Source organism: Phyllobates terribilis, unplaced genomic scaffold, assembly GCF_046119375.1.
Source record: "Phyllobates terribilis strain yellow unplaced genomic scaffold, ASM4611937v1 Scaffold_9__5_contigs__length_417890890, whole genome shotgun sequence".
In the NCBI taxonomy this organism is placed as follows: Eukaryota; Metazoa; Chordata; class Amphibia; order Anura; family Dendrobatidae; genus Phyllobates; species Phyllobates terribilis.
The window spans coordinates 415,011,365-415,023,689 of record NW_027362769.1 but is presented as its reverse complement, the minus strand read 5'-3'; the positions used below and the strand labels follow the sequence as shown (position 1 = coordinate 415,023,689).

Genomic DNA, 12,325 nt, shown 5'->3' with positions numbered 1-12,325 from the left:
TCCTCATACCTTAGTCCTCATACTTCACACAGTCCTCATACCTCACACAGTCCTCATACCTTAGTCATCATACCTCACACAGTCCTCATACCCACAGTCCTCATACATCACACAGTCCTCATACCTTACACAGTCCTCATACCTTAGTCCTCATACCTCACACAGTCCTCATACCTTAGTCCTCATACCTCACACAGTCCTCATACCTTAGTCCTCATACCTCACACAGTCCTCATACCTTAGTCCTCATGCCTCACACAGTCCTCATACCTTAGTCCTCATACTTCACACAGTCCTCATACCTCACACAGTCCTCATACCTTAGTCCTCATACCTCACACAGTCCTCATACCTTAGTCCTCATACCTCACACAGTCCTCATACCTTACACAACGCAGAATGAAAATTACTTTAAGATCTAATTTAGTTCTGATAAAATATCTGACATTTTTCTTGTAGAGCTGGAGATGCTGATATTAATGAGAAGTCCCAGGTCTCCTCCTGTCGTCCACACCTCATTCTGGTTTCACATAACACTTTCTAGTGAGGCTCTAATATGATTTGCCGTCTCTCTCATACTTGGCTTCGGCCCACAGTGGGTTGAGCTGAGCAGGGGATGGGCCTGGACTGTGGAATGTGGATTCATTCCCACTCTGTGAATCACGGCGAGACGTCCACACCTCTGCCAGGTATTTCATACCTGTCCCATTGAGTCATCGTCTCCAGTACAAGACACAGACTCCAGTAACCGAGCAGCAGACAGCAGTGAACACGACCAAGGCAGCAGCTCAGCCTCCTGCAGGATGAGGACATGACTGAGGCACAGCAGCCACAGGTACGGGGAGCGGGCATACTGTCAGGAGGGACACTGCTGCCCCCATACTAGAGAGCCGGCTCGTCCATCATCACACTGTGGGCACAGCAGCCACAGGTACGGGGAGCGGGCATACTGTCAGGAGGGACACTGCTGCCCCCATACTAGAGAGCCGGCTCGTCCATCATCACACTGTGGGCACAGCAGCCACAGATATGGGGAGCGGGCATACTGTCAGGAGGGACACTGCTGCCCCCATACTAGAGAGCCGGCTCGTCCATCATCACACTGTGGGCACAGCAGCCACAGGTACAGGGAGCAGGCATACTGTCAGGAGGGACACTGCTGCCCCCATACTAGAGAGCCGGCTCGTCCATCATCACACTGTGGGCACAGCAGCCACAGGTACGGGGAGCGGGCATACTGTCAGGAGGGACACTGCTGCCCCCATACTGGAGAGCCAGCTCGTCCATCATCACACTGTGGGCACAGCAGCCACAGGTATGGGGAGCGGGCAAACTGTCAGGAGGGACACTGCTGCCCCCATACTGGAGAGCCGGCTCATCCATCATCACACTGTGGGCACAGCAGCCACAGGTATGGGGAGCGGGCATACTGTCAGGATGGACACTGCTGCCCCCATACTGGAGAGCCGGCTCGTCCAGCATCACACTGTGGGCACAGCAGCCACAGGTACAGGGAGCGGGCATACTGTCAGGAGGGACACTGCTGCCCCCATACTGGAGAGCCAGCTCATCCATCATCACACTGTGGGCACAGCAGCCACAGGTATGGGGAGCGGGCATACTGTCAGGAGGGACACTGCTGCCCCCATACTGGAGAGCCAGCTCGTCCATCATCACACTGTGGGCACAGCAGCCACAGGTATGGGGAGGGGGCAAACTGTCAGTAGGGACACTGCTGCCCCCATGCCAGAGAGCCGGCTCGTCCATGATCACACTCTATGATATGGCAGTGGGGTTGGTGGCACTGCATTGGATATGGCCACGGTGATGGGAGCACAGCCTCTACAGCAGGTTAATCATCAGAGAAGGGGGACATCGCTAGGTGTTAAGCCTCCACTTCAGGCACATTTAGGAAGCCACAATGTTTGGTGAAAACTAGTGGATTTCTGGAGGAACCTGGGAAAATTCGGGAGATCTGCTGGCACTTGGTGGGTGGGCTGGGGACAGGTACAGTACATGTAGTGCTGGAATTGTTGCCGCCATATAACTGGGAGGTGGGGAGCCGCGCACTCATCTCATATGTCTTTAATCATAGGTTCGGCCAATGTCTGATAATCAGAAGCTTCAAAATGGAGCAGCAGAAGAGGAAATCCAGATATTTATCAGACCTGCCGTCCAGCAGAACAGAAAGGAGCGCACGAGACGAGTCCCCTCCTGTAGTCTGCGAAGACTGGCCATAGTGAGCATTGTGTGCGGGGTCTCCTGCGTAGGGATCAAAGCCTTAATCCTCGCTCTGCAGGTGAGTCCAGTACTCTTCACTCCTTCCCACAGTCTGACCAGCCTCTGCTGAGCCCCCTGTCCTCTGTCCACTCTCAGCTGAGCCCCCTGTCCTCTGTCCACTCCCTGCTGAGCCCCCTGTCCTCTCTGCTGAGCCCCTCGCACTGTCCACTCTCTGCTGAGCCCCTCGCACTGTCCACTCTCTGCTGAGCCCCCCGCACTCTGTCCACTCTCTGCTGAGCCCCCTGTCCTCTGTCCACTGTCTGCTGAGCCCCCACACTCTGTCCACTCTCCGCTGAGCCCCCACACTCTGTCCAGGCTCTGCTGAGCCCCCTGTCCTCTGTCCACTCCCTGCTGAGCCCCCTGCCCACTCTCTGCTGAGCCCCCCGCACTCTGTCCACTCTCTGCTGAGCCCTCTGTCCACTCTCTGCTAACCCCTCCGCCCTCTGTCCACTCTCTGCTGAGTCCCCCACCCTCTGTCCACTCTCTGCTGAGCCCTCTGCCCTCTGTCCACTCTCTGCTAACCCCTCCACCCCCTGTCCACTCTCTGCTGAGCCCCCCACCATCTTTCCACTCTCTACTGAGCCCCCCGTCCTCTGTCCACTCTCTGCTGAGCCCCCGTCCTCTGCCCACTCTCTGCTGAGCCCCCCGTCCTCTGTCCACTCTCTGCTGAGCCCCCCATCCTCTGTCAACTCTCTGCTGAGCCCCCGCACTCTGTCCACTCTCTGCTGAGCCCCTCGCACTGTCCACTCTCTGCTGAGCCCTCCGCCCTCTGTCCACTCTCTGCTGAGTCCCTCGCACTGTCCACTCTCTGCTGAGCCCCTGCACTCTGTCCACTCTCTGCTGAGCCCCCCGCACTCTGTCCACTCTCTGCTGAGCCCTCTGTCCACTCTCTGCTGAGCCATCCGCACTCTGTCCACTCTCTGCTGTGCCACCCGCACTGTCCACTCTCTGCTGAGTCCCTGCACCCTGTCCACTCTCTGCTGAGCCCCCGCACTCTGTCCACTCTCTGCTGAGCCCCCGCACTCTGTCCACTCTCTGCTGAGCCCCCCGCACTGTCCACTCTCTGCTGAGCCCCTCGCACTCTGTCCATTCTCTACTGAGCCCCTCGCACTCTGTCCACTCTCTGCTGAGCCCGCCACATTCTGTCCACTCTCTGCTGAGCCCCCAGCACTGTCCACTCTCTGCTGAGCCTCCCGCACTCTGTCCACTATCAGCTGAGTCCCCCGCCCTCTGTCCACTCTCTGCTGAGCTCCTCGCACTCTGTCCACTCTCTGCTGAGCCCCTCACACTCTGTTCACTCTCTGCTGAGCCCCCCGCCCTCTGTCCAGCCTCTGCTGAGCCCTCTGTCCACTCTCTGCTGAGCCCCCTGCCCTCTGTCCACTCTCTGCTGAGCCCCCGGCACTCTGTCCACTCTCTGCTGAGCCTCCCGCACTCTGTCCACTCTCTGCTGAGCCCCCCGCACTCTGTCCACTCTCTGCTGAGCCCCTCGCACTGTCCACTCTCTGCTGAGCCCCCCGCACTCTGTCCACTCTCTGCTGAGCCACCGGCACTCTGTCCACTCTCTGCTGAGCCCCTGCACTTTGTCCACTCTCTGCTGAGCCCCCTGCACTCTGTCCACTCTCTGCTGAGCCCTCCACCCTCTGTCCACTCTCTGCTGAGCCACCCGCACTGTCCACTCTCTGCTGAGCCCTCCGCCCTGTCCACTCTCTGCTGAGCCCGCAGCCCTCTGTCCACTCTCTGCTGAGCCCGCCGCCCTCTGACCACTCTCTGCTGAGCCCCCTGCACTCTGTCCAATCTCTACTGAGCACCTCGCACTCTGTCCACTGTCTGCTGAGCCCCCCACATTCTGTCCACTCTCTGCTGAGCCCCCCACATTCTGTCCACTCTCTGCTGAGCCCCCAGCACTGTCCACTCTCTGCTGAGCCCCCCGCACTCTGTCCACTGTCTGCTGAGCCCCCCACATTCTGTCCACTCTCTGCTGAGCCCCCAGCACTGTCCACTCTCTGCTGAGCACCCTGCACTCTGTCCAATCTCTACTGAGCCCCTCGCACTCTGTCCAATCTCTACTGAGCCCCCCACATTCTGTCCACTCTCTGCTGAGCCCCCCACATTCTGTCCACTCTCTGCTGAGCCCCCCGCACTCTGTCCACTATCTGCTGAGTCCCCCGCACTCTGTCCACTCTGCTGAGCCCCTCGCACTCTGTCCACTCTCTGCTGAGCCCCCCGCCCTCTGTCCAGCCTCTGCTGAGACCTCTGTCCACTCTCTGCTGAGCCCCCTGCCCACTCTCTGCTGAGCCCCCTGCCCTCTGTCCACTCTCTGCTGAGCCCCCCACACTGTCCACTCTCTGCTGAGCCCCCCGCACTCTGTCCACTCTCTGCTGAGCCCCCGCACTTTGTCCACTCTTTGCTAAGACCCCCCACTCTGTCCACTCTCTGCTGAGCCCCGCACTTTGTCCACTCTCTGCTGAGCCCCCGCACTCTGTCCACTCTCTGCTGAGCCCCCGCCCTCTGTCCAGCCTCTGCTGAGCCCTCTGTCCACTCTCTGCTGAGCCCTGTCCACTCTCTGCTGAGCCCCCTGCCCTCTGTCCACTCTCTGCTGAGCCCCCCGCAATCTGTCCACTCTGCTGAGCCCCCCACACTCTGCCCACTCTCTGCTGAGCCCCCCACACTGTCCACTCTCTGCTGAGCCCCCCGCACTCTGTCCACTCTCTGCTGAGCCCCCCGCACTCTGTCCACTCTCTGCTGAGCCCCCGCACTTTGTCCACTCTTTGCTAAGACCCCCCACTCTGTCCACTCTCTGCTGAGCCCCGCACTTTGTCCACTCTCTGCTGAGCCCCCGCACTCTGTCCACTCTCTGCTGAGCCCCCGCCCTCTGTCCAGCCTCTGCTGAGCCCTCTGTCCACTCTCTGCTGAGCCCTGTCCACTCTCTGCTGAGCCCCTTGCCCTCTGTCCACTCTCTGCTGAGCCCCCCGCAATCTGTCCACTCTGCTGAGCCCCCCGCACTCTGTCCACTCTCTGCTGAGCCCCCCACACTGTCCACTCTCTGCTGAGCCCCCCGCACTCTGTCCACTCTCTGCTGAGCCCCCCGCACTCTGTCCACTCTCTGCTGAGCCCCCGCACTTTGTCCACTCTTTGCTAAGACCCCCCACTCTGTCCACTCTCTGCTGAGCCCCGCACTTTGTCCACTCTCTGCTAAGACCCCCCACTCTGTCCACTCTCTGCTGAGCCCCGCACTTTGTCCACTCTCTGCTGAGCCCCCGCACTCTGTCCACTCTCTGCTGAGCCCCCGCCCTCTGTCCAGCCTCTGCTGAGCCCTCTGTCCACTCTCTGCTGAGCCCTGTCCACTCTCTGCTGAGCCCCCTGCCCTCTGTCCACTCTCTGCTGAGCTCCCCGCAATCTGTCCACTCTGCTGAGCTCCCCGCATTCTGTCCACTCTCTGCTGAGCCCCCCACACTCTGTCTACTCTCTGCTGAGCCCCTCGCACTGTCCACTCTCGGCTGAGCCCCCCGCACTCTGTTCACTCTCTCCTGAGCCCCCCGCACTCTGTCCACTCTCTGCTGAGCCCGCAGCCCTCTGTCCACTCTCTGCTGAGCCACCCACACTGTCCACTCTCTGCTGAGCCCGCAGCCCTCTGTCCACTCTCTGCTGAGCCCGCCGCCCTCTGACCACTCTCTGCTGAGCCCCCTGCACTCTGTCCAATCTCTACTGAGCCCCTCGCACTCTGTCCACTGTCTGCAGAGCCCCCCACATTCTGTCCACTCTCTGCTGAGCCCCCCGCCCTCTGTCCAGCCTCTGCTGAGACCTCTGTCCACTCTCTGCTGAGCCCCCTGCCCACTCTCTGCTGAGCCCCCTGCCCTCTGTCCACTCTCTGCTGAGCCCCCCACACTGTCCACTCTCTGCTGAGCCCCCCGCACTCTGTCCACTCTCTGCTGAGCCCCCGCACTTTGTCCACTCTTTGCTAAGACCCCCCACTCTGTCCACTCTCTGCTGAGCCCCGCACTTTGTCCACTCTCTGCTGAGCCCCCGCACTCTGTCCACTCTCTGCTGAGCCCCCGCCCTCTGTCCAGCCTCTGCTGAGCCCTCTGTCCACTCTCTGCTGAGCCCTGTCCACTCTCTGCTGAGCCCCCTGCCCTCTGTCCACTCTCTGCTGAGCCCCCCGCAATCTGTCCACTCTGCTGAGCCCCCCACACTCTGCCCACTCTCTGCTGAGCCCCCCACACTGTCCACTCTCTGCTGAGCCCCCCGCACTCTGTCCACTCTCTGCTGAGCCCCCCGCACTCTGTCCACTCTCTGCTGAGCCCCCGCACTTTGTCCACTCTTTGCTAAGACCCCCCACTCTGTCCACTCTCTGCTGAGCCCCGCACTTTGTCCACTCTCTGCTGAGCCCCCGCACTCTGTCCACTCTCTGCTGAGCCCCCGCCCTCTGTCCAGCCTCTGCTGAGCCCTCTGTCCACTCTCTGCTGAGCCCTGTCCACTCTCTGCTGAGCCCCCTGCCCTCTGTCCACTCTCTGCTGAGCCCCCCGCAATCTGTCCACTCTGCTGAGCCCCCCGCACTCTGTCCACTCTCTGCTGAGCCCCCCACACTGTCCACTCTCTGCTGAGCCCCCCGCACTCTGTCCACTCTCTGCTGAGCCCCCCGCACTCTGTCCACTCTCTGCTGAGCCCCCGCACTTTGTCCACTCTTTGCTAAGACCCCCCACTCTGTCCACTCTCTGCTGAGCCCCGCACTTTGTCCACTCTCTGCTGAGCCCCCGCACTCTGTCCACTCTCTGCTGAGCCCCCGCCCTCTGTCCAGCCTCTGCTGAGCCCTCTGTCCACTCTCTGCTGAGCCCTGTCCACTCTCTGCTGAGCCCCCTGCCCTCTGTCCACTCTCTGCTGAGCTCCCCGCAATCTGTCCACTCTGCTGAGCTCCCCGCATTCTGTCCACTCTCTGCTGAGCCCCCCACACTCTGTCTACTCTCTGCTGAGCCCCTCGCACTGTCCACTCTCGGCTGAGCCCCCCGCACTCTGTTCACTCTCTCCTGAGCCCCCCGCACTCTGTCCACTCTCTGCTGAGCCCGCAGCCCTCTGTCCACTCTCTGCTGAGCCACCCACACTGTCCACTCTCTGCTGAGCCCGCAGCCCTCTGTCCACTCTCTGCTGAGCCCGCCGCCCTCTGACCACTCTCTGCTGAGCCCCCTGCACTCTGTCCAATCTCTACTGAGCCCCTCGCACTCTGTCCACTGTCTGCAGAGCCCCCCACATTCTGTCCACTCTGCTGAGCCCCCCACATTCTGTCCACTCTCTGCTGAGCCCCCAGCACTGTCCACTCTCTGCTGAGCCCCCCGCACTCTGTCCACTGTCTGCTGAGCCCCCCACATTCTGTCCACTCTCTGCTGAGCCCCCAGCACTGTCCACTCTCTGCTGAGCACCCTGCACTCTGTCCAATCTCTACTGAGCCCCTCGCACTCTGTCCACTGTCTGCTGAGCCCCCCACATTCTGTCCACTCTCTGCTGAGCCCCCAGCACTGTCCACTCTCTGCTGAGCCCCCCGCACTCTGTTCACTATCTGCTGAGTCCCCCGCACTCTGTCCACTCTGCTGAGCCCCTCGCACTCTGTCCACTCTCTGCTGAGCCCCCCGCCCTCTGTCCAGCCTCTGCTGAGCCCTCTGTCCACTCTCTGCTGAGCCCCCTGCCCACTCTCTGCTGAGCCCCCTGCCCTCTGTCCACTCTCTGCTGAGCCCCCCACACTGTCCACTCTCTGCTGAGACCCCCGCACTCTGTCCACTCTCTGCTGAGCCCCCCGCACTCTGTCCACTCTCTGCTGAGCCCCCGCACTTTGTCCACTCTTTGCTATGACCCCCCACTCTGTCCACTCTCTGCTGAGCCCCGCACTTTGTCCACTCTCTGCTGAGCCCCCGCACTCTGTCCACTCTCTGCTGAGCCCCCGCCCTCTGTCCAGCCTCTGCTGAGCCCTCTGTCCACTCTCTGCTGAGCCCTCTGTCCACTCTCTGCTGAGCCCTGTCCACTCTCTGCTGAGCCCCCTGCCCTCTGTCCACTCTCTGCTGAGCCCCCCGCAATCTGTCCACTCTGCTGAGCCCCCCGCACTCTGTCCACTCTCTGCTGAGCCCCCCACACTCTGTCTACTCTCTGCTGAGCCCCTCGCACTGTCCACTCTCGGCTGAACCCCCCGCACTCTGTTCACTCTCTGCTGAGCCACCCGCACTCTGTCCACTCTCTGCTGAGCCCCTGCACTCTGTCCACTATCTGCTGAGCCCCCTGCACTCTGTCCACTCTCTGCTGAGCCCCCCGCACTCTGTCCATTCTCTGCTGAGCCCCCCGCACTCTGTCCATTCTCTACTGAGCCCCTCGCACTCTGTCCACTCTCTGCTGAGCCCCCCACATTCTGTCCACTCTCTGCTGAGCCCCCAGCACTGTCCACTCTCTGCGGAGCCCCCCGCACTCTGTCCACTATCTGCTGAGTCCCCCGCACTCTGTCCACTCTCTGCTGAGCCCCTCGCACTCTGTCCACTCTCTGCTGAGCCCCCCGCCCTCTGTCCAGCCTCTGCTGAGCCCTCTGTCCACTCTCTGCTGAGCCCCCTGCCCACTCTCTGCTAAGCCCCCTGCCCTCTGTCCACTCTCTGCTGAGCCCCCCACACTGTCCACTCTCTGCTGAGCCTCCCGCACTCTGTTCACCCTCTGCTGAGCCCCCTGCACTCTGTCCACTCTCTGCTGAGCCCCCGCACTTTGTCCACTCTCTGCTAAGCCCCCCCACACTCTGTCCACTCTCTGCTGAGCCCCGCACTTTGTCCACTCTCTGCTGAGCCCCCACACTCTGTCCACTCTCTGCTGAGCCCCTCGCACTGTCCACTCTCTGCTGAGCCCTCCGCCCTCTGTCCACTCTGCTGAGCCCCCTGCCCTCTCTCTGCTGAGCCCACGGCCCTCTGTCCACTCTCTGCTGAGCCCCCCGCACTCTCTCCACTCTCTGCTCTGCTTAGCCCCTCGCACTCTTTCCATTCTGCTGAGCCCCCACCCTCTGTCCACTCTCTGCTGAGCCCCCGCACTCTGTCCACTCTTTGCTGAGCCCCTCGCACTCTGTCCGCTTTCTGCTGAGCCCCCGCATCCTGTGCACTCTCTGCTGAGCGCCTCGCACTCTGTCCATTCTGCTGAGCCCCTGCCCACTCTCTGCTGAGCCCCCCGCACTCTCTCCACTCTCTGCTGAGCCCCTCGCACTCTCTCCACTCTCTGCTGAGCCCCTCACACTGTCCACTCTCTGCTGAGCCCTCCGCCCTCTGTCCACTCTGCTGAGCCCCCTGCACTCTGTCCACTCTCTGCTGAGCCCCCCGCACTCTGTCCACTCTCTGCTGAGCCCCCCGCACTCTGTCCACTCTCTGCTGAGCCCCTCGCACTCTGTCCACTCTCTGCTGAGCCCCTCGCATTCTGTCCACTCTCTGCCAAGCCCCCCGCCCTCTGTCCACTCTCTGCTGAGCCCCCCGCACTCTGTCCACTCTCTGCTGAGCCCCTCGCACTCTGTCCACTCTCTGCTGAGCACCTTCACTCTGACCATTCTCTGCTGAGCCCCTCGCACTCTGACCACTCCCTGCTGAGCCCCCCGCACTCTGTCCATTCTCTGCTGAGCCCCCCGCACTCTGTCCACCCTCCAAAGAGCCCCTCACACTCTGTCCACTCTCCAAAGAGCCCCCCGCACTCTGTCCACCCTCCGTCCGCTCTCTGCTGAGCCCCCCGCCCTCTGTACACTCTTTGCTGAGCCCCCCCGCCCTCTGTCCACTCTCGGCTGAGCCCCCCGCCCTCTGTCCACTCTCGGCTGAGCCCCCCGCCCTCTGTTCACTCTCGGCTGAGCCCCCCACCCTCTGTCCACTCTCGGCTGAGTCCCCCACCCTCTGTCCACTCTCTGCTGAGCCCCCCACCCTCTATCCACTCTCTGCTGAACCCGCCGCCCTCTGTCCACTCTCTGCTGAGCCCCCCGCCCTCTGTCCACTCTCTGCTGAGCCCCCCGCACTCTGTCCACTCTCTGCTGAGCCCCCCGCCCTCTGTCCACTCTGCTGAGCCCCCCGCCCTGTCCACTCTCTGCTGAGCCCCCGCCCTCTGTCCACTCTCTGCTGAGCCCCCTGCCCTCTGTCCACTCTCTGCTGAGCCCCCCGCCCTCTGTCCACTCTCTGCTGAGCCCCTCGAACTCTGTCCACTTTCTGCTGAGCCCCCCGCTCCCTGTCCACTCTCTGCTGAGCCCCCCGCCCTCTGTCCACTCTCTGCTGAGCCCCCCCACACTCTCTGCTGAGCCCATTGCACTTTGTCTACACTCTGCTGAGCCCCCCGCCCTCTGTCCACTCTGCTGAGCCCCCCGCCCTCTGTCCACTCTCTGCTGAGCCCCCCACCCTCTGTCCACTCTCTGCTGAGCCCCCCGCCCTCTGTCCACTCTCTGCTGAGCCCCTCGCACTCTGTCCACTCTCTGCTGAGCCCCCCACCCTCTCTCTGCTGAGTCCCCTGCCCTCTGTCCACTCTCTGCTGAGCCATCCGCCCTCTCTGCTGAGCCTCCTGCACACTGTCCACTCTCCACAGAGCCCCCCCACACTCTGTCCCTCTGCTGAGCCCCCGCACTCTGTCCACTCTCCGCAGAGCCCCCGCACTCTGTCCACCCTATGCAGAGCCAGCCGCCCTCTGTCCATCCTCCGCTGAGCACCCCACCCTCTGTCCACCTTCTGCTGAGCCCCCGCCCTCTGTCCACTCTCCGCTGAGCCCCTTGCACTTTGTCCACTCTCCGCTGAGCCCCCGCCCTCTGTCCAGCCTCCGCTGAGCCCCCGCACTCTGTCCAGCCTCCGCTGAGCCCCCCGCACTCTGTCCAGCCTCCGCTGAGCCCCCCGCACTCTGTCCAGCCTCCGCTGAGCCCCCCGCACTCTGTCCAGCCTCCACTGAGCCCCCGCCCTCTGTCCACCCTCCGCTCAGCCCCCGCCCTCTGTCCACCCTCCGCTGAGCCCCCCGCCCTCTGTCCACCTCCGCTGAACCTCCCACCCTCTGTCCACCTTCCACTGAGCCCCCCCTGTCCACTTTCCGCTGAGCCTCTCGCACTCTGTCCTCTCCGCTGAGCCCCCGCCCTCTGTCCACCATCCGCTGAGCCCCCCGCACTCTGTCCAGCCTCCGAGCCCCCCGCACTCTGTCCAGCCTCCGCTGAGCCCCCCGCACTCTTTCCAGCCTCCGCTGAGCCCCCCACACTCTGTCCAGCCTCCGCTGAGCCCCCCGCACTCTGTCCACTCTGCTGAGCCTCCTGCCCTCTGTCCACTCTCTGCTGAGCCCCCAGCCCTCTGTCCACCTCTGCTGAGCCCCCCGCCCTCTGTCCACCTCCGCTGAGCCCCCCCCTCTGTCCACTCTCTACTGAGCCCCCCACCCTCTGTCCACTCTCTGCTGAGCCCCCCGCCCTCTGTCCACCTCCGCTGAGCCCCCCGCCCTCTGTCCAGCCTCCGCTGAGCCCCCCGCCCTCTGTCCACTCTCTCTGACCCTCTGATTTGTTGTCTTGCAGGCAGAGCAGGAATGTGAGCAGGAGATGAGGGGCGCCCTCTCCCGCCGCTCCCGGAGGTTCTCTGTCCTGAGTATCCTGCTGTTTATGGGCATCCTGTTGTCTCTGCCCTTCCTCCTAGTCCTTGTATCCTACCTGATGACTCTGATCGAGTGATGTCTGCAGCGGAGCTGAGCCCCAAGATCTCTGTACAAAGACTGGAAATATAGAAGATTTTATACTGAACGTGTATTTAATAAAAAGCCTGGACTGAACAAAATGTGTCCGGAGGGGTCAGCACCGCGATATACTCTGACCGGAGAGCCCTTCTATATATAAACACTGCCCGGAAAGCCCCCTGTATATATACACTGACCGGAGAGCCCCCTGTATGTATATATATATATATATATATATATATATATATATATATATATATATATATATATATACACACACACTGACCGGAGAGCCCCTGTATATATAAACACTGACCGGAAAGCCCCCTGTATATATATAAACTGACCAGAGAGCCCCCTGTATATATATATACACTGA

General features: G+C 61.8%; 1 protein-coding gene across 1 annotated transcript; it reads left to right on the top strand.

Annotated features, from left to right (window-relative positions):
* The first annotated feature begins 636 nt into the window (after nt 1–636).
* TMEM265 (transmembrane protein 265) lies at nt 637–12,047 on the top strand. Its single transcript, XM_073649056.1, has 3 exons — nt 637–835; nt 2,096–2,299; nt 11,792–12,047. Exons 1-3 carry the CDS (start codon nt 812–814, stop codon nt 11,942–11,944), a joined length of 381 nt encoding a protein of 126 aa, XP_073505157.1. The 5' UTR covers nt 637–811; the 3' UTR covers nt 11,945–12,047.
* Nucleotides 12,048–12,325: the final 278 nt, after the last annotated feature.